Source organism: Octopus bimaculoides, chromosome 4 (genome assembly GCF_046866305.1).
Source record: "Octopus bimaculoides isolate indiv1 chromosome 4, ASM4686630v1, whole genome shotgun sequence".
Taxonomy (NCBI): Eukaryota; Metazoa; Mollusca; class Cephalopoda; order Octopoda; family Octopodidae; genus Octopus; species Octopus bimaculoides.
Genome location: NC_142931.1, coordinates 45,194,019 through 45,218,018, shown reverse-complemented (window position 1 = coordinate 45,218,018; position 24,000 = coordinate 45,194,019). Strand labels below are relative to the sequence as shown.

The following is a 24,000-nucleotide window of genomic DNA, read 5'->3' as shown; positions in this document are numbered from 1 at the left end:
CACTTTCCGTACTCTGCTTAGTCCATTATGTTCTTCCATTTTTGACAAAAAATTCTGTTCTTCTATTTTTGTCAAAAAAAAAAAAAAAAAAAAAAACAGCTCGGCAAAAGAAACCGATAAAATAAGTACCAGGCTTACAAAGAATAAGTCCAGGGGCCGATCTCTTCGACTACAAGGCGGTGCTCCAGCATGGCCGTAGTCAGAATGGCTGAAGCATGTAAAAGAATAAAAGAATCCCGAAATACAACAATAATACAGAATTGTTTGAATCAAAACTATTTTAGTGCAGGATTAAACAATAAAGTAAATTTGTTTATAAATTATGCGTTATATTACTATCGCATTTCGTCTTTTTTGTCTTGAATAATTTCAAGTGTAATTTGATTGAAAGTGCCAATGTACTAGCGTAGCTGGGGGGGGGAGGGGAGGAGCAGTCCGCCCCGGGCGGCACTTTTCATCCTGTTGTAGGCTACTGCTGAAGGCAATATGTGTTTCTGTGCGGTCCGGGGTTAGCAAACGGAAGGGCCGCTCCAGGCGGCACACACACTCCAGCTACGATAGAGTTCCAGTGTATTTATATATATATATGTGTTTGTCTATCTATCTATCTATCTATCTATCTATCTATCTATCTATTTATCTATCTATCTATCTATCTATCTATTGTTCTTTGATGCAGGTGTTGTAAATTGAAGTGATGTGCTTATTGCAGCCCCTCTCGCTTTGCTTGTCAGGCGAAAAGAACGGCAATTTGTGCACACACACACACACGCAAGTAGCGAAAATATGTATGAAAATGCATACAGCACTGTCCTATTTAATATCTGAGAAGAAATTTGTCTCAATAGAATTTGTGTAAAAACACATTCTTCTTCTTCTTCTTCTTCTTCTTCTTCTTCTTCTTCTTCTTCTTCTTCTTCTTCTTCTTCTTCCACAAAACTTACCCTGTGCCTTATATGCTGAAGATAGATTTGGCAACTGGCAAACGTTAATTTTAGTGCTACGACAAGGCCTACCAGTATCTATTCTTAGAATGATTAGCAAATGAATGTTATAAATTTAAAAAATATATCTATACCGTATAGTTATATTGATGAATAACGTATATATTTTATTCAGTATATAATAAGCATATTTGTGTCCCCAGCATTTGTGTGCTGTAGCTTGTTTGCATAAAAGGATAGCAATCAATATTGCTGAAGCTAAAGTGGTAATATTTGGTAGTGTGAAGGTAAGTAACTTAACCAGAATAACAGCTTACCAAAGGACGTCAGTCTAAATTTTCATGGTTGTTCCTAAGCATGAAAATGTGAGACATTCAGCTCGGGGATTCGAGATTAGCAGCAGTTTTTTCCCCCCTTTTTATCCGCAGATTCGGCTTGTCACAACTGGGGTGCGCCTTTATAAGTCCGTACCCCTAATATGCCCCAAATTTATGACACTTTATTTATCAGGCATAGTGGGCTGCAGATTACACTATCCAGATAGTAGGGTGTGATTTAAAGGATATTTGGCTGCTATTACGAACAGATTGAGTGATCATGTAGAGTCGCGTCAATGACTCGTATCGAACAGCTATCAAGTCACTACTGGTCAAGCTGACCCATGATCAAAGGCCTTTCCAGCTGTGTCATCTATACAGACCCCTTCCATCGACGACATTGTACTTTTTCCGGTAATTTTTCAGATTAACACCCGCACGATTACCTAACCCTAACCCTAAAACCCTAAACCTAACCCTAATCCTAACCCTAACACCAACCCTAACCCTAACCCTAAACCCTAACCCTAACCCTAATCCTAACCCTGACCCTAACACCCTAGTGAAAATCGTGCAGTCGTTAATCTGAAAAATTACCCTTTTTCCTCTTATTTTAAGACTGTAGCATGTGATATAAGGAAGATTTGACTGTTATTTCTAGAAGGTTGAACGTCTCCGTCAAAGCTCTTTTGCTGCCTCCTGGTAGTGGAAAGCAGGAACAACAGAAACGACGACAACGATGACCACGACCACGACGGTGATGGTGATCATTAAAGGGAGATCACTGTAACAGCCATGTGTGATTTCTTCTTTTGCACCGCTTTGTTGTCACAGGCTGCACCTCACAACAAACCGAACGTACAGTATTGCAATAACACAGAAACAAAACTACATACCGTTAGAAGATCTACCTAAAATACACACAGATTTTGTGATATAGATGTAAAAAAGATATAATCGTCCTGGATAGATGATTTTTGAAGTTATTACAAGGTATGAGTGTTTATAATTTTTGTTGTTTTTACCACACTTGTTTACATTCCTTATCCCTTACTGCTTTTGTTTGTTTATACCGATATTCTCTGTGTATATTGATTTAGTTCTCCAGCTAGTCGCTGACTGTTATTCAGACGAGTTAGTCATCCTACAATTCATCCGTCTGATTCATATTTACATCATCGATTGATTACCAAACTAACTCAATATATTTGTCATATAGGAAACTATTTCGGCGCTTTTCTTTCGTGCTTGGTATGTCATTTGTCCAAATAATATATGATCGATAACTTACACAAGAGATAGCTTTCCTTGCAAAAACCTGTTTGTTCGCTATGATAGCCACTTGCCACAAACTGTTTTTGATACACCTCCAAACGTGCCCATCTGCACGATACGTTTCATATCCTTACCATAACCACCCACCAAATGCACTGAAGAAGGCCATCATTTTGCAGAAAAGTACTTCATGCATTTCCTTTTTATAGTTCTAACTCTTGGTACACATAGGTACTCAATAGTCCAGTTTTACTCGAGTTAATTAGGAATGTAATCAAAATATACAGTGGATCCGTCTTCAATAATAACGACGGCGTACCGAATGCTTTATAGCAGGGATTCTCAACGATTTTTTTTTTAATCTATGGACTCCTTTGATTACTATTTCATTCTGGTGGACCCCCATAGCCATTCAATGTTTAAAAACTAGTTTTATAGAATCTTTTTCCAAAATTCCTATTTTGTTCTTCACACATTAACTTGTGTAGGTTGAACCATGTAAAGTGTTAGAGAAAGAAACCTGGCTGTTTCTTGCAATACATACCAATACATTACATCTAAAGCAAACTTTTCTTTTAGAGGCCCTTAAAATATTGTGGATCCCCAATTTACTAGTTTGTTGTATGGACCCCCAAAAGTCTTGTACTGACACCGTTTGAGAATCACTGCTTTATAGTACTTAGCCGCACGTTACTTTGACTACATTACATTCGTTCCATAATAGTTTCGTTTTCAAGAATAATATTATCTTTTATTCAGTCTTTCTACAGAGTAAATACTTTTACTTGCCAACATTGCACCGTTTCTTTAATTAATAATTAACTATTCTTTTCAGCGAAGAATTCTATCCGAAACGCGTAGCGTCTCTTCTTTGTCACATACAATTAAGGTACTTGTTTGTTTTAAGAGTAGATTCCAAAACTCACACCTGACTTTTTTTTTAGTATGCTTTGATTTTTTTTTTATATTTTAAATATCAGATTCTTAGAAGCTGAAAAACAAATAAATTAGGCGATCTTTCAATTCGTCCTAGAATCGAAAGATTGATAATATTTACTTTTTGTAATCAGAAAAAAATTAATAAAGTTAGATTTATGGCAACTTTCTCCTCTAAACTCTTACGTATGTAGAGAATACTTCATATATATTATAAATTTTTTACCGAAGAAGGTTTTTTCATACTGAGCTACCCGGCAAAATTGTTGATTATTAATTTTATTACTAATTGACGATTCCCTGCCCTGCATATCTATCTATATATATATATATATATATATATATCGTTTTATTTACTTCCTTTTAAAAGAAAAAAAAGTATTCAAACACGTGAAAGGGTGTGTTAAATAAACAGCAACCACATATAAGCGAATTTTGCCCTATTAATGTGTGTTTGTTGTTATTTAGTTACCGGTCAGCTTTAGTCAGGTAGACCTATGATCAAAGGCGTTTCAGCTTTGACTGTCACATTTTTTCTTTTTTCTTTTTCTAGAAAGTCGAGATATCACGTACAGCGCAGTTAACCAATTATTATTCGTATCCTGAAACTATTTACTAAAACATACACTCAACTAATTCTTACTAAATTAAATATCATTCTAGTTATTCTTTGAAAAATGAATGCCATTAGCAAATGCTTCCTAAACTAAATAGCATTTTGTCCGGTTATCATATCCCTTGATTAAACCAAAGTTAGTTATATATATTACTCTATGGAGGATAAAAAAGATTCACTTACTAAATATAGTAACTACTGTTACTACTACTACCTCTACTACCGTCGCTGCTGCTGTTACATTAAAAATATTTTTTAAGGATAACTCGTGACTAAATATTCCAAAGATATTGTTTAATTAGGCTCAAAAACTCTAATGTAAGAAAGTGTCACAACTATAATTACAACAAAGTTAACCAATTACAATATCAGCTTCATAAATTAACGTCACTTTTATTAAGGAATTAGTAATTGGCGACATATAAAATATCATCGTCATCACATCATCATCATCATTATTTTTAACGTCCGTTTCCCATGTTGGCATGGGTTGGACGGTTCGACAGGAAATGGCCAGCTGAAGAGCTGCCTGGGCTCCATGTCTGTTTTGGCATCGTTTCTATGGCTGGATGCCCTTTCTATTACCAGCCATCATTTTACAAAGTGTACTGGGTGCTTTTTTACATGACACCAGTGCCTATGAGCCTGCAAGATTAGAATCACTCAGCTGAAGAAAGATGGAGGAGACATGCCTGTATACAAAGAGAACCATGATTTTACTAACATGTTATTAATGCAAATATGATTCAGAGGATGAATCAAGCCAGAGGGGAAGCAGATAAGAAAAGATTTGCCAATGTTCTATGCCGTGAGGACCAAAGACTCAAGGTATTTCGTGTTGCAAGACAGTGTAGGAGAGAGAATAGTGATGTCGTAGGAGAGAAATGTGTTCGCATGGATGATGGTACGCTTGCACTAAATGAGGCTGCAAAGAAAGAGGTCTGGAGATGCCACTACGATAGATTTCTTAATAAAGAGAATGAATGGGAGAAAGAAAGCCTGCCGTATGTTGACCCAACAGAGGGACCAGCTATCCGAGTTGACAGTACCAGGGTAGATAAAGCAATTAAGAGTATGAAAACAGGGAAAGCCCCTGGCCCATCAGGAATCACTGCAGAGATGCTCAAAATATCTGGCAGTGTTGGCTACAGCCTAGTCACCCGTATTACGAACCAGGTGATACACGAAGGAGTCATACCCAATGACTGGTGTAGCAGCACCATAGTCAACTGCTACAAAGGTAAAGGTGACGCTTTAGATACAAATAATTACAGAGGCATCAAGCTGTTAGATCAGGTTATGAAAGTTACGGAGCTGGTCATAGCCCAACTAATTAGGGAGCGAATCAATTTAGATGAGATGCAGTTTGGGTTTGTGCCAGGTAAAAGCACCACTGATGCCATATTTCTAGTAAGACAGCTGCAGGAGAAATACCTAACCAAGGATAAACCTCTGTACCTGGCCTTCGTTGACATGGAGAAAGCCTTTGACAGGGTCCCCCGATCCCTTATCTGGTGGTCAATGAGGAAACTTGGGATAGAAGAATGGTTAGTGAGAGCTGTGCGAGCCATGTACAGAGATGCTGCCAGTAAGGTGAGGGTTGGAAATGAGTACAGTAATGAATTCCGGGTAGAGGTAGGGGGCCACCAAGGTTCAGCCCTCAGCCCCCTCCTATTTATCATAGTCCTCCAGGCGATCACAGAGGAATTCAAGACAGGTTGCCCCTGGGAGCTCCTCTATGCTGATGACCTTGCACTAATTGCAGAGTTACTATCAGAACTAGAGAAGTTTCAGGTGTGGAAGCAAGGACTAGAACCGGTGCAAGCTATGGATACATAAGAGGTGCAGCAATATCAAAGGCAGGTTAACTAGGAAGTTAGTTTTTGTATGTGGCAGATGTTCAGGTGCAATAAACACTGTAAACAAACAGGAAACAACTTCTAACTCATTCCAGGGAGAAAAACTAGAGGTAGTCGATAGCTTCCGCTATCTGGGTGACCAAGTTAGTAGCAAGGGTGCGTGCGCTGAAAGTGTAGCTGCTAGAATAAGAATAGCCTGGGCAAAATTTAGAGAGCTCTTACCTCTACTGGCGACAAAGGGACTCTCACTCAGAGTAAAAGGCAGACTGTATGACGCATGTGTACGAACAGCCATGCTACATGGCAGTGAAACATGGGCTGTGACTGCTGAGGACATGCGTAAGTTCGCAAGGAATGAAGCCAGTATGCTCTGTTGGATGTGTAATGTCAGTGTGCATACCCGTCAGAGTGTAAGTATCTTGAGAGAAAAGCTGAACATAAGAAGCATCAGTTGTGGTGTGCAAGAGAGACGATTGCGCTGGTATGGATATGTAGTGAGAATGGATGAGGATAGCTGCGTGAAAAAGTGCCATACCCTAACGGTTGAGGGAACCCGTGGAAGAGGTAGACCCAGGGAGACCTGGGCTGAGGTGGTGAGGCAAGACCTTCGAACATTGGGCCTCACCGAGGCGATGACTACTGACCGAGACCTTTGGAAATGTGCTATGCGTGAGAAGACCCGGCAAGCCAAGTGAGATCGTTGCCAGTGCCCCTGGACTGGCTCTTGTGCGGGTGGCACATGAGATGCACCATTCTGAGCGTGGCCGTTGCCAGTACCGCCTGACTGGCCTTCATAGGATTTTCGAGTGAGACCGTTGCCAGTGCCCCTGGACTGGCTCTTGTGCGGGTGGCACATAAAAGACACCATTTTGAGCGTGGCTGTTGCCAGTACCGCCTGACTGACCCTCGTGCGGGTGACACGTAAAAGCACCCACTACACTCTCTGAGTGGTTGGCGTTAGGAAGGGCATCCAGCTGTAGAAACTCTGCCAAATTAGATTGGAGCCTGGTGTTGCCATCCGGTTTCACCAGTCCTCAGTCAAATCGTCCAACCCATGCTAGCATGGAAAGCGGACGTTAAACAATGATGATGATATATATATATATATATATATATATATATATATATATATATATATATATATATATACATATATATACACATATACATAAATCTAAAATATACTCTCCTTCATTTTCTACAATGCTCTTCCATCTGTCTGCTAGACTTGCAAGGTCCCTCTTTCAAAATCCACTTGTCCATGATGAAAAATACTCCTCCAGTACTCTTCTGACCCTGTCTACAGAATTGATATTTTTTTCTTCCAGATGATTTCGAAGACTGTGGAATAAATGATAATCAGATGGGGTAATGTCCGGCGAATATGGTGGGTGGGGCATCATTTCACATTCAAACTGCTCCAGCCTTTGGAATTTCATTTTCACTGTATGTAGACGAGCATTATCCTGATGGAAGAACACCTTTCATCTTGAAACCAAAGATGGTCGTTTCTCTTCTAGCGCTGACTTAAGCTGCTTTGATATCATTTAGTTTGGGTTTAAAAGTTCCCAATTTGCTGACTTTTCTGATGGCACACAGGTATCGATGAATGGTTGAATGACCAAATCCAAGCTTCTCTGCTAGTTCCTCAACAGTTACATTGGGATTTTCTTGCACCAGGGTTTGCAGCACATCCTTGTCAAGCTCTACAGTTCTTCCAGGACAAGGCTTGTCTTCTAGGCTGTAGTTTCAGGCTTGGAATTTCTGGAACCATCATTGACGCTGGCTTGCGCTTATTGTCCAATCCTCATATGCTGCATTAATATTCCTTATACTTTCCATTGTGTTGTTGCCTTTATTGAAGTCATAAAGCAAAATATACCAAATATGCTTTGTCACTTCTATTATAGCTTTGAAAACATAACTGTCAAAAGCGAACTACACTCTTCAAAACTTGCACTGTGAATAAGGACAAGGTAAAATTACTACCCGCTTTTATAGCAAGTTGATGCAGATAGTTTATCTTGTCCCCCTTTGGCTTTTCATGCAATTGAAAAAAACCACATTCTTTATGGGATGACCCAGTACATGCATGCATACATACATACACACACACATTCTCATACATTATTTTGTGATGCACTGGGGGAGGGTTAGATGAAGTGGGAGGAGAGTTGACCCCATGTGGTGCAAAGGAGTGAGGAGAGAAGATTAATCCCAGCTCATGGCGAAGATGAGAGTCCGGATGGTCCCTGTGCAAGGACAATCTGAACACAGGCAGGTGTTGTAACAAGTGACCAGTAGAGCGGAAATGGCATGAGGCCAGGGTGTCATTGCCAAGTCTGATGTCTTGGAAGTGTTCTGTGAATCGGTCAGCCAAGCAGCGTTCCATTTGACCAATGTATAGAGGAGGACAGAGAGAGCAGTAGATGATGTTGTTAGAAGTGCAGGTGAAGGAGTCAGTGATGTGATAGGGTCGATGATGGACGCCTGTGAAGAGGGTGGTGTTGGAGAGATAAGGGCAAGTGCAGCTACGTGGGCAGGAGCAGGGGAATGAGCTGGGTTGGGAGGTTGAGTTAGGGAAGAAGCTGTGGACTAAGAGGTCTCATAAGTTGTGGGCTCGTTTGAAGAAGGGGACGAGTTGGTTAGGGAAGATGTGCAAAATGGAGGGGTTGAACTGGAGTAACCGGAAGGCTCAAAGAATGGTGTGTTGGAGAGGTAGGGTGGTAGGTGATGGGAAACGGGACACAGGAGATGCTGGGGGGGGGGGGGAGCAGATGTACAGTCCACAGAACATGCTCTGGCAAAGGTGGTGAGGAGATATCCACGTAGGGCATGGGATTGGAGGGCAGAAGGCAGTAGAAGGACGTGTTTTGAAGTTGGCGGAGAGATTCTGCCCTGTAGAGGTCCTCACGCCACACCACAGCTCCACCTTTGTCGGCTGGTTTTATGGTGATGTTCATGTGGCGTCAGAGACATCGAAGGGCCAAGAGTTTGGCTGGGGAGATAGACACACACATATATATATATATACATACATATATATATTGTTACACACATATATATGTATACTAGCAGAAATACCCGGCGTTGCCCGGGTTAAAGAGAATAATGAAATCTAAAAACGCCGTCTAGACTACGCATCATCTTTATATAGAGAGATGTATATACACACACGCACCCAAACACACATATATATATGTATATCAATATAAATATATGAAAGTCAATGAAGTTTCGTAAAAGAAGGTGATCATGTACATACTTTCTTGCTGTTGTGATTATAACACCTCATTGTAAACTATGTTCCTTGTTTTCCCTTGTGGAGCATATACAAATAGGTTTTTTGTTGCTGCCTACTCTTGAGCAGCCAACATACAGTTGTCCATGTGAGAAGCAGGGCTCTTCCAAGAGAAGACCAGCTACAGACAGTGTTTGACCCTGATATTTGTTTATGGACATGGCAAAAGTCACACGAAGGGGGAATTGTAGTCTTCTGAATGTAAAAGGAATGTCTGCTCCTGATGGAGTAAGAGGAATTCTTGGAATAAAGACGTCATCCCCTTTTGCACATCCAGAAAGAATGGTAACCTCGATAACGTGTGACATCATTTTCTAAATAATGCTCATCTGTTATGTTCGGGTTAAAATTTCATCAACATCAAAAATATATGAATTTTCATGGGAGTTATGGCCGTTATGCAAAGAATATAATTTCCAAATTTCATAAAGATCCATTCAGTACTTTTGACGTAGTTTTGGATAAGAAAACAAATGACTAATGTGTGTGTTTGTGTGCATGTGTATGTGTGTGTGATGGGTGTATATATGTATAGATATTTGTATGCATGTATATATGTGTACATATTACATGTACATCTATATATATATATACATCTACACATATGTATACATATACATGTATGTATAGATCTATATATATATATATATATATACATATACGTGTACATGTATATGTATTCATATACATCTCCCTCTCTCTCTCTTTCTCTCTCTCTCTCTCTCTCTCTTTCTCTCTCTCTCTTTCTCTCTCTCTCTCTCTGAAAGTATCTGTCATTACAGTATCGAAATGGTGTACATATACATGTATATGTATACATATACATCTTTCTCTCTCTCTCTTTCTGTCTCTCTCTTTCTCTCTTTCTCTCTCTGTCAAAGTATCTGTCACTACAGTATCGAAATGTGATTGTTTCAGTTAGTGGAATAGTTTCATTTTTAAAGTGAAAGTATTTGACATGAGTGTTTTTGTTTCACTTTTGACACGTAATACTTAAATAGTGGAGGAGATATTATGTTGCCGTGTGCTCGAACTCTGCAAGAAGTTAATAATTTTTTTTGACTAAAACACAACTGGAACCCTAAGTAAGGCATGTGTAAAATTTGAATGAAATTGGTTGCGTAGTTCTCGAGTTTTAGGGATTCACACACACACAGACAGACAGACACACATTCTCATTTTTATATATATAGATATATATATCTATATATATATATCTATATATATATATATATATATATATATATATATATATATATATATATATATATATTGGGCCTCACCGAGGCGATGACTACTGACCGAGACCTTTGGAAATGTGCTGTGCGTGAGAAGACCCGGCAAGCCAAGTGAGATCGTTGCCAGTGCCCCTGGACTGGCTCTTGTGCGGGTGGCACATAAGATGTACCATCCTGAGCGGGACCGTTGCCAGTACCGCCTGACTGGCCTTGTAGTGTTTTCGAGCGAGATCGTTGCCATTTCGAGCGTGGCCGTTTTCGTGTGGGTGACACGTAAAAGCACCCACTACACTCTCTGAGTGGTTGGCTTTAGGAAGGGCATCCAGCTGTAGAAACTCTGCCAAATTAGATTGGAGCCTGGTGTGGCCATCCGGTTGCACCAGTCCTCAGTCAAATCATCCAACCCATGCCAGCATGAAAAGCGGACGTTAAACGATGATGATGATGATGATATATGTATATACATGTATATATATATATATATATATATATATATACATTATACATGTATACATATATATATACATTATATATATATACATATATATATACACATACATATATATATATATATATATATATATATATATATATATATATATATATATATATACATGTAAATGTATGTATATATATATATATATATATACAGATAAATGTATGTATATATATATATATATATATATATATATATATATACATATATGTACATACCTACATATATATGTATATATACATGCATATATTGGTACAGGACTTCAAAAGAACGTGAACAGAATGAAAAACGAGAATATAAAAAAACAAAAACATGGAAAACGAAATTTTGTTTTTGAACAACAAAAGAAACAAATAGAGAAACGAGACAGGCAACATAGAGAACAATCCCTACATCAGTTGTCTCCCAAACGTTGGGACAAGATGCGACTTCTTTAACAGTATCCACTTCCAAGTAAGTTTTATCTTAATAATTCTGATGTACACTCTACAAATATCTCTATTCTCCCCCTTTCTCTATTTGTTTCTTTCGTTGGACTGGCTCTTGTGCGGGTGGCACATAAGATGTACCATCCTGAGCGGGACCGTTGCCAGTACCGCCTGACTGGCCTTGTAGTGTTTTCGAGCGAGATCGTTGCCATTTCGAGCGTGGCCGTTTTCGTGTGGGTGACACGTAAAAGCACCCACTACACTCTCTGAGTGGTTGGCTTTAGGAAGGGCATCCAGCTGTAGAAACTCTGCCAAATTAGATTGGAGCCTGGTGTGGCCATCCGGTTGCACCAGTCCTCAGTCAAATCATCCAACCCATGCCAGCATGAAAAGCGGACGTTAAACGATGATGATGATGATGATATATGTATATACATGTATATATATATATATATATATATATATATACATTATACATGTATACATATATATATACATTATATATATATACATATATATATACACATACATATATATATATATATATATATATATATATATATATATATATATATATATATACATGTAAATGTATGTATATATATATATATATATATACAGATAAATGTATGTATATATATATATATATATATATATATATATATATACATATATGTACATACCTACATATATATGTATATATACATGCATATATTGGTACAGGACTTCAAAAGAACGTGAACAGAATGAAAAACGAGAATATAAAAAAACAAAAACATGGAAAACGAAATTTTGTTTTTGAACAACAAAAGAAACAAATAGAGAAACGAGACAGGCAACATAGAGAACAATCCCTACATCAGTTGTCTCCCAAACGTTGGGACAAGATGCGACTTCTTTAACAGTATCCACTTCCAAGTAAGTTTTATCTTAATAATTCTGATGTACACTCTACAAATATCTCTATTCTCCCCCTTTCTCTATTTGTTTCTTTCGTTGTTCAAAAACAAAAGTTTGTTTTCCATGTTCCTGTTTTTTTATGTTCTTGTTTTTCATTTTGTTCCCGTTTTTTTGATATCCTGTACCTATATATGCATGTATATATACATATATATGTAGGTATGTACGTACATGTATGTATATATGCATATATATATATATTATTAACATTATATACATATATATATGTATACATATGTATACATATATATAAAAAATCAAAATAAGCAACACAGATTTCAAAGATAATTGCAGTATGCACGTTTCATGCTACTCCATTTATTTAAGTAATGCGAGCATTACATTAAATGCAATATGAAGAGCAATCTTCAGCTGCACGAAAATGCAGAAAATTACAGTAGAATAGACATATTATAATTGTGGCAACATTTCAAATCCAAGTGGGAGAAAGAATATTTTACAAAAAAATTTCCCTTCTTCCCACAGATATAGTAGAATCTTCTCTTGTCATACAGTCAGAATTTCTTACTCTACCCTTCCTAATGTAGGTACAATCATAGCTAGGTTAAACAAAAAGAACATCAAGTCAGCTAGAATAAATGAAGTTATAAATAGTGGTTATATGAATACACATAATAATCTAGCAAATACCAATAATGATGCTACTAATAATTATACAAATAGAAGTGAAAATAACAATGGCAAAAGAAATTATGAAGATAATAACAATATGCTTAGTCTTACCAACCATAATTTCAACCAACAAATAGAATGCATCAGTAATGACGTTGCGGTTTTAACTGAAGTTGATGATAGGCCCAACTCCAATGGAAATAATAGTGATCAAGGACCTAGTTCGTATAATATCAATTTGCCTAATGTTGAAAGAATAAGTCCAACTGATAGCACATCAAGAAAAGAGTTAAATAATGATGGTAATAATCAATATATACCTAATAGTAGAATTGAGGAATTGATAAATGATACTAGTGTAAATAATTGTAGTAATAATAATAATAGAAATATTAGAAATAATATGGGTGGGGTTGATAACCCCACCATGTGCAACTGTAGAAAAAAGTCCCATTGTCCTTTATTTGGTTTTTGTTGCACCCGTAACGTAGTGTACAGATGCATCATTAGTACAATAACCGAGAATTATATTTATATAGGATGTAGTATTAACCTGAAACAGAGAATATATAACCATAGGTCCTCGTTTAGACTTAGACATAAGGCAAATAGTACGACATTGGCAAGTAAAATTTGGGAGTTAAAAGTTAATGGTATTAATTTTAGCCTTAAATGGGAAATTATAAGAAAAGCTCAACCTTATAGAAATAATAGATATGGATGTGAATTGTGTTCTATGGAAATATATGAAATTTTTAAACTTAGAAATAATCCTAATCTAATCAATAATAGATTAGACCTTAGGGTATCATGTGTACACTGCTCTACTCGCACTTTTAAATTTTTTTTAAAATAGTTTTTTATAAAGTAGCTAAAGTTATCAAATTATAGTACTTTAACTTCTACCATGGTCATCTAGGACTATCAATTAGCACATATTTTTAAATAGGAAATTGAACCTTTATAACATATATTCCTGATCTCTCACCTTAACATTTAATCTACTTGTGGTAAATATGATTTCAACTTTACTCCATGGAAGATTTTTTTCACCCCACTTCTGCTATTGCTGCTAGTTTTCTCAATATGTATCTTAACCCTATCTAGCTTATAAGAATAGGAAATTCTCGTAAGTTTTTTACTTTATTTAACGCTTGACTTTAAAAGTATCTTTATTGTTGCTGTTATTACAACATTAGTTGTCTTGTTTTATTTTGTATTTTTAACTTAAATAATTATAATCCTTATGCCCTAAATTAATCGAATCCTTATTCAATTAATATTCTTTAATTAGCCCAAGTTAACCTTGAAACAAATTCATGAATAATGAAACTTTTAATCAATCATCAGGTTCCTGTATTGAATATCCTTGTTATTTCCTAACATCTTTTCTTTTTTCAGTCCCTTAAACCTTAGTAAACACATTATTATAAACTAATATAAATCTGATAATAATTTTTATTCACATTATATAAATAAAGTGAATATGTGTCTTCTAAATAGTATCATTATTTTATTTTCAACTAAAATTTTTTTAAGATAATTCAAAATAGTTTTCATGAACCCAATATGCTTAATATCCTTAAACTTTACACCCTATCTATAGCCCCTGAATTCAATACTGACATTATTTCATGATTTTTGTATAAAATAATTACATCTCATTTTATTTATTTTATTAACATACCTCTTATTGTGAAAATATTGGTTAAACTAATATTGTTATCTGTATAACTATACTGATACTCTATTCAGACTAAAAGAAAAAAACCTATTTTGACCCATATACCTAGGGTTTTAATTCCTCAACATTTTGATAGTAGTAAAATGACCTGGTACTACTCTGACCAGGGAAACCTATATAATCTAATACATTTATAGCCATGTCCATGCATATTGCTTACACCTTCCCTTTCCTTAGAAGTAATTGTCCCTTATGCTAGATAAGAGACAATAAAATCAGAGACAGTTAGAACCTTTGTCTAGAATCAATTACTAGCCTGATAGACTCCGCTATGTCAAGATGGATTTATGTATTCTTCCTCCCACTTGGATTTTTATGTATTCTTTCTCCCACTTGGATTTGAAATGTTGCCACAATTATAATATGTCTATTCTACTGTAATTTTCTGCATTTTCGTGCAGCTGAAGATTGCTCTTCATATTGCATTTAATGTAATGCTCGCATTACTTAAATAAATGGAGTAGCATGAAACGTGCGTACTGCAATTATCTTTGAAATCCGTGTTGCTTATTTTGATTTTTTGATCACCTATCCTTTTGGAATGGTTTTTGTATAATACCATACCATACGATATTCTGGTGCCTACACATAAGTACCATATTCAATCTTGAATCTAAATCTATATATATATATATGTATGTATATATATATATATATATATATATATATATATATATATATATATATATATATATATATATATATATATATACATATATATACACACATATATAAACATTCTTTTATCCTTTTACTTGTTCCAGTCATTTGACTGCGGACAATCTGGAGCACCACCTTTAGTTGAAAAAATTGACCCCCGGACTTATTCTTCGTAAGCCTAGTACTTATTCTAGCAGTCTCTTCTGCCAAACTGCTAAGTCACGGGGTCGTAGACACACCAGCATTGGCTGTCAAGCAATGGTGGAAGGACAAACACAGACACACAACATATACATATATATATATACATATATATATATATATATATATATATATATATATATATACAACGGGCTTCTTTCAGTTTCCTTCTACCAAATCTACTCACAAGGCTTTAGTCTCCTGGATTCTGAGAACTTTCCAGTCTAATTATGCCTATACCATCACCATTCTCCACTCTACTTTTGCCCAACCCCACCTTGAATACTGTTGCCCACTGTGGTCCACCCATACAAAGAAACTCATTATGAAAGTAGAAGCACTCCAGAGGTCAATAATAAGAAAGATAGATGGCTTGAGAGGCATTGACTATTGAGGTTGACTAAAAAAAGCTCTGTGTGGTAAGTAGCTTGCTTACCAACCACATGGCTCTGGGTTCAGTCCCACTGTGTGGCACCTTGGGCAAGTGTCTTCTACTATAGCCTCAGGCCAACCAAAGCCTTGTGAGTGGATTTGGTAGACGAAAACTGAAAGAAGCCCGTTGTATTTATGTATATACATATGTATGTGTGTGTCTGTGTTTGTCCCCCCAACATCGCTTGACAACTGATGCTGGTGTGTTTACATCCCCATAACTTAGTGGTTCGGCAAAAGAGAGCGATAGAATAAGTACTAGGCTTACAAAGAATAAGTCCTGAGGTCAATTTATTCGACTAAAAGGCAGTGCTCCAGCATGGCCGCAGTCAAATGACTGAAACAAGTGAAAGAGAGTAATCTCTACTCTCTCCAATGCCGCCGGGAGCGCTACATCATTTGTGTGATGTGGAAAATATTCCATCAATATTGCACAAATGATGTTGGTATCAATTTTAAAATCCATATAAGACTTGGCCCCCATGCTATCCACCCACTACAAAAATCGAACTCAGTACATATAGCAACATTACGTCACTATTACTTTACCTCAACCATGGCTTGGGCCTATACTGGCCAAAACCTACCAAAGTTATCAAAGTTATATATACATGTATATATACACACATATATACTTACATATATATATACATACTGGTCCCACTCCCGAACTATACGGCCATTATATTGACGACTGTATCTGTGCGACCTCACTCTCCCACGAACCTCTAGACTCCTTCCTCTCTGTTGTCAAATCTTTCCACCCTGCCCTCCACTTCTTCTGCACTATCTCTGACACTTCTGTCTCCTTTCTTGACATTTCGGTCAGCATTCATCACTCCACTCTCATCACCTCCATCCACTACAAACACACAGACTTACACTCATACCTCAGCTTCTCCTCCTCCCACTCTAAACACACCAAGCCCTCTATCCCTTATTCCCAATTCCTCCATCTATACAGGCTCTGCAGTGTTGACCATGACTTTGAGACTCAGTCTCAACTGATGGCTCACCACTTCATCCTACATGGATATCCCCTCACCACTATCCACACTGCCCTTGCCAGAGCACATTCTGTGGACCGTGCATCTGCTCTCTCCCCCTGCAGCCGTCCCTCCATCTCGTGTTTCCCCTCACCTACCACCCTACCTCTCCAACGCACCATTCTCCGAGCCTTCTGGCAACTCCGGTCCGATCCCTCCACTTAGCACATCTTGCCTAACCAACCCCTACACTCCTTCAAACAAGCCCACAACCTACAAGACCTCTTGGTCCACAGCTTCTTCCCTAACCCAACCTCCCAACCTAGCTCATTCCCTTGCTCCCACCCACACTTCCGCACTTGCCCTTACCTTTCCAACACCACCCTCTTCACTGGCACCCATCATCGACCCTATCATATCACTGACTCCTTCACCTGCACTTCTAGCAATGTCATCTCCTGCTCTCTCTGCCCTTCTCTATACATCAGGCAAACCAGTTCACGGAACACCTCCGAGGCATCCGACTCGGCAATGACACCCTGGCATCACGCCATTTCCACTCTACCAGTCACTCTTTGCAACAACTATCTGTGTTCAGACTGTCCTTGCACAGGGGTCATCCAGACTCCCGTCTTCGCCGTGAACAGGGATTAATCTTCTCTCTTCACTCCTTTGTGCCACATGGGCTCAACTCTCCTCCCCACTTCATCTAACCCTCCTCCCTCCCCTCTCTTCGCCTCACACCTTCCTCCCACCCACCTCTCCTCTCTTGCTCTTACTCCTACTTCTCTTCACTTCTACCCTCTTCCCTTCACTTCTACCCTCTTCTCTACTCTTCACTCCTACCCACCTTCTCCTTTCCCCCTCTCCCTTCATTGTCGCCCCTCCCTCGTAACCCCACCCCTACACAATCCAACCCCACCTTCCCCATCCATCTCACCTCATCCCATCCCTTACACCTACTCCCATATATCCCACCTCTACCCCACCCTCAGCCTAACCCACACCTCACTCTTGCTTTTCCCACTCTCGTCTCCCCCACATCCCAACACCATCACACCACACACCACCAAACCACACACCACCACACCACACACACCACACACCACCACATCACACACTGCCATACCACACAACACCACATCACATCACACCACCACACATACACTAGCACTGACCACTTCCCAGGACCCACACCATCATCCACACACCTACACATGCACACACGCACACGTCAAGGTCACGAGCCTTCTTCCACACGCACATACATGCTCTCTTATACACACACACCTTTGTTTTGGGATCACCACTGCTTTATTATCTCCCCTTCTTCCTAGCTCTCCTGTGTGACCCCTCTGTCCGGCATTCGCCATGATAGATCGCTACCCACTACACATTCTTTATGTTCTCTCCTTGTTTCTTTCTGTGTTCCTTTCTGTGGAAGACCATAGGCTTGAAACGTTAAAGACTTCTTCACTTCCCAAGCATTAAACTGATACATCTGTTTCTTGTCTACACCACCTGTCTTCGTCTTTTTTTTTTTTTAATTCTCCCTACACACACACACACACACACACACACATATATATATATAGAGAGAGAGACACACACACACACATCCATACATGTATGTATATATATACATATTGAAACAATACAAAAGTGAAACTATAATTGTTACTCCGTTGAAGGTTTCACTTTTATTCTTTGAGTTTTGAGATGTAATGGAGTAATAATGTAATGGTAATGGAGTAATAATCTAAGTGGTTCCTAGACCATTTGGGGTCTACTTCTTGCAGCCTGGTGTTGTAATTATTTAATGCCCTTATTGTAATTTTATATATATATATATGTCGGGTTGGCTAAAAAGTTGGAAGCCCAACATTTCGTGTTCTTTTAGAGGAGTTAGGAAACCTGAAGCACCACTGCAATAAGTGTGTGAATCTGAGAGGGAAAGATGTTGAATAAAATCATAATTAACCGATCCTCCTTTATATTCTGTTACCCAAAACTAAGGGCTTTTCATCACCCCCACCCATGTATATATATATATATATATATATATATATATGTAGAGAGAGAGAGAGAGAGATATGCAGATAAACTCACACACAGACATTGATACATGTAGATATGCATACAAACTCCCACTGATATGTACTTATATAGGAAAACCCACTATATATGATGTTATAGAGTGAAAGATAGATAAAATTGTAGACAAGCTGTGAAAAGTACCACATTGTCTTGCTGTAGAGATAACGTACAATATTATATTCATGTAGTTAATCATTTATGTTATCTGGTAATCATCAACATATAGCTTTTTAAATTCTGTCAGTTAAACAGTCATAACATAGAACTTACTGGTAACAGCTAACTACAATTGCCATGAATCCTGCTGAAAGTCCTGATTTCTCTGAGCAGGTCTATTTCAGTCTTAACCAGTGATTCATTTTAATACACGAATAGCCTCCAGGTCATGAGGCTATGTGTTGTGATATCATTACACTCCACCTTTGACTTTGAGTCATCAATTTCTGGTATTATTGACGCAAACTCATGCATTTGTAATTACATTAATTATATTCTGTGGAACTCATCAAAATCAAGATTAAAATTAGGGCAGCATTAGCTGCAGAGTTTTTAGCCCCCCACCCACTTCTATTGAGAAAGAATGCAATAAAACTATTATGACTTTCTTATTGTAAATCAATTTATTTTATGTAGAATGACACATTGGTTTCTAATTTTGGTACAAGGCCAGCAATTTCAAGGGTGGAGTTAAATCAATTATATCAACTGTGGTACTTATTTTATTGACCTTGACAAGATGAAAGGCAAAATCAACCTCTGTACAATTTGAACTCAGAATGTTAAAACAGATGAAATTCAGCTAAACATTTCGCCTGGCATGCTAACAATTCTGCCAATTTGCTGCCTTATATATAGAATGAAATACTTAAAAAAAAACATTTTGGGTTAGTGCAGATTATCCATTCTCGTTGAGAATATAACACAAGAAAACTTTTTTAGATTACTCATGTTGTGTATATAAATTTATTTAATATAGAATCAGATTTCAAAAACCAATATATTGGATTAGAGTAGATTACCTATTCATGTTACTGTTGTATAACCCTGCGTATTACACAGGATATTGTAAAGGTTTTAAGACAACTTAACTTTTTACCATTCAGATTACTCTGTCTAATGTGATACTTATTTATTCACATTGTTTTAAATTAAGGATTCATTATCTCCTTTGCAATGATATTATAGGGTAGGTGTGAAATGTTGAATATGGCCAGTTTGAACATAAAACGGTTTGAATATTTTGGCCATATATGGCTGATTTAAATGCTCAAAGATTAAGCCTCCCAAATCAAGATGTGTATTATACACATTAGCTTCTTACAAACAAACTTTTACAAGATTTCTCAAATTCATTGAAAGCACACAACAAATTTGAGCAATATGAATTATCAGGTTAAGTTTTTAGCCTAACTTATTAAAGTTTAAGTTTAAAGACTATATATACTATGCAATTGTGGCATTTTTATATTATTTCTTAAGTTACAAATAATTAAGCATAAAACAAAACTTAGAAATTTTTTTTAAAAGAGGCTTTTTTTTTTTTTAGCAAAAGGCAATATAAAAAGTAAAAGAAATCAACAATAGAAATACTATTAAAAAAAAAAAAACAGGAATATTTTCCTTTACCTGTTCAAAGACTCTTAAAGTACATCAAAAGTAAAAAGTAAAATATTGAACTCATAAAACAACTTAATCAAATTACCATTTTTGAAAGAAACAACTCAATTAGATATGTAACCCCTCCTTTTTAGATTAAAGCATTGTCTTTATATAAAATTCAAGTGTGTGTGTGGCACAAAAAAATTACATCAAGTGATATAAAATTATATTGTAAAATACTGAAAAGTTTATCCCTACAATATTAAATATGTATCGTTGTATCTATTGAATAAAAGTTAAATATCCAAGGCACTTTATTTCACGTTGATCCAGTTCATTCAGCTGTAGAAATGAGTTGTGATGTCACTGGTGCCAAGCTATATCGGCCTTTGCCTTTCCTTTGGATAACATTAGTGGTGCGGAGAGGAGAGGCTGGTATACATGGACGACTGCTGAACCTTACCCAGACCTGTGCCTTGCAGGGTAATTTTCTGGGTGCAATCCCATGCTCATTCATGACCGAAGGGGATCTCTTATATATATATACAAATCCAAATTTTCTAGAATTGCTTCTACAGAGTCTTCCTTAAAAAAAAAAAACCCGTTAACTCTTTAGCATTCAGATTACTCTATCAAATGTAAATGCTTAATATCTCACATTGTTTTGAATTAATCATGCATTATCTCATAGCTACGAGATTTTGATATTGTGATTATTTATTTCTAGAATGACGTTGTGTAGGTATGAAAAGCTAGATGTTTGAATATAAAACAGGTAGAATATTTGGGTTGGTCTGGCTGCTTTTAAATGCTTAAAGGGTTAAATTTCATTTGATTATTTTCTGTGCAGAAAACTGTCAAATTAATTTCTGTGAAATTAGAAATTTTAATGCATCATATGGCAGTATATGTATATTTAGGCAGATTTGGAGTTGGTGTATTTTTACCACTTCAGTGACCCCAGCTTCACAACTCTGACTTCACAGTTTTGATAAAAATGGATACTGGATAGAAATCCTAGGCTGCCTGTAAATCATATGTCATGGTTTTACTTGTGCATTCCTTTACCAAATAGAGTACAAATTACACTTGCTACTAATTTGACTGCAGAGAATGATGGTAGAAAGACAAACAGCCTGACTGCTTTAGGAACTCATTTCTTCACCTTAACCCTTTAGCATTTAAACCGGCCATATCCAACCCAAATATTCTACCTGTTTTATATTCAATTTGGCCAGATTTGACCTCTCACATCTACCCACAATGTCATACTAAAATATACAATTATATCATCAAAATTTCAATGCTATGGGATAATTTATGATTAATTCAAAACAATGTGAATAAATAAGCATTATATTTGACAGAATAATCTGAATGCTAAAACCTGATACTTCATTAACTTATTTTGTAAACTAATAAAATGCTGGTCATTTTACAGTATTGCCATTGCTTATGGTACTGAACCATTCCAGCCAATGGCATCTACTTACACCTAATTGAAACTAAGTTTCTAAGAGTTTAATTTTTGGTGGTAGAACTGAACAGTGCCAGTGACAACCTAGAACCTGTGATCTCTTTTGTTGGTTTCTTTCTTTCAATTTTTTTATGGCTTAATAAGAAGAGATAAGTAGCACCTCATTTCAAAGAGTCTATGACTGACTGATTAAGGAAGTTATCTCCAAACCAGAGGTCTTGCATGACTACTTGCAAAAGTATAGAATCCAAGTATAGAATCCAAGGTACCCTTGATGGCCAAGTTGTGGTGTTAAACTAGACAGGGAATTAAGTTCCCCATCCAAAATGTTCTGCTAAGTCAACTATCTTAAGCTCTTTGTCCCTCAATAACACTAGTGTCATTCATTATTAACAACGCAATGGATTACAGGATTGAAGTGCTAATTCTGAAGTGCAGCTTTTTACATCCTCCTCTAACTAATCGCTTCAAGGTCAACTTTGCCTTTCTTCCTTCCGGATTCAAGGAAATAAATCCAAATACTGGAGATGCCAATTTAATCAAAAGTTCTTTCCCTTAACATTTCTGACATTTTGCTTCTGATAATAACCATTATTAAGTAACTTAAGTGTATTTTCTTTAGATTCCATCTACAGAAGGGCTGTGTTTTGATATTTTAGCATTCATAATCTTTTTATTTCCCAGTTTGTGCTGATGTTAAGGTAATTTGTAGCTGTTATCAAACTAACACTATCATGCAAATCAGTTAACCTATCTACTTATATGCTATGCATGATCTCTTAGCAGAATAACTGGTTTAAATGAAGTTTAGCAGCAGTAAATGAACCGGTCTACCAAGGCTTTTTTGCCGAGAATTTAGTGTATATTCATAGCTTTCATTCCTTTAGAAAACTATATTTTGAAATAACCAATCAAAACAAGGAGCTTCTCTGTGATCAATCAAATAACAGCCAAATCTAGCTCAGATAACCCCCTACAACTGTAAAAAGAATTAGGACACATTTGATTCTATTGTCCTAGGCATACTATGTTTGGCTAAAAATGGCATGTTAATAGCTGGTTCATCTTTCATCATAAGTATGCTCAGTCAGGGCTGATATGGGGTTAAATGACAATTACAGCAGCAATTGTGGAGCCAACAAGGGATTGTCTACATTGCCATTTGACATAGGAATAATAACTAGACCTTCAAACTTTATCCTACTATCTTAAAAATTGATGAATATACAGGATATACAGCAATTATACTGCTATTTGTTGCATTAAAATCTTTTGTCTTATATTGTATTTTTCTCAATAAATATTTTACTGGTTGTTGATAATGTTGTGTACACAGCGATGGTTCAAGACATTCCTTTTAATATTTTATTTCACACTTGCACATCTGTTCAAGATTTTAAAAGAATTTTCTAAATTTATATCTATATTATTATGATAATTTATATCCAATTTGAACATATATTTTAGTTTATGCTTTTTGTCAGTCTTTGGTTTAATGTATTATAACCTAGCTGTGTTATTTCTTTTGTCTTTGCAGCACTATATTATACAACAGCTGTACTGATGCCATTCACAAATATTTCAATGTGATGTCTTGTTTCAAGTGGAGCTGCTTTCATTTTGGACATCATACAGTAAATCCTGATAGAACCCTGATGCTATAATTACAAAGGAAAGCAAAATTGGATAAGAAAAAGCAGTAGCTTTCTGTTGAATCTAACTTTGCAAGATGAATGCCTATGATGATAATGCAATGAAGCCCTTGTTTGGGATTCCTAAACCAAGCGTAAGTTCACCTTTT

The 24,000-nt window shown here is 36.8% G+C and overlaps 1 protein-coding gene across 7 annotated transcripts in view; it reads left to right on the top strand.

The window, feature by feature from the left end:
- LOC106884513 (transmembrane protein 243) overlaps positions 1-24,000 on the top strand; it is a 51,180-nt gene that overhangs the window by 7,712 nt on the left and 19,468 nt on the right. For 2 of the 7 annotated variants that reach the window (XR_016241475.1, XM_014935935.3), the window contains exon 2: positions 23,737-23,985. Coding sequence is in view for 5 of the 7 variants with exons in the window: in XM_014935935.3 (XP_014791421.1) it covers positions 23,929-23,985 (57 nt within the window). In the remaining 2 variants the exon portion in view is untranslated. Of the gene's footprint in view, positions 1-1,246; positions 2,255-7,275; positions 7,924-12,113; positions 12,329-23,736; positions 23,986-24,000 lie in introns of those variants that run through there. The other 5 variants (XM_089350675.1, XM_052967035.2, XM_014935933.3 and 2 more) reach the window with 5 other exon arrangements.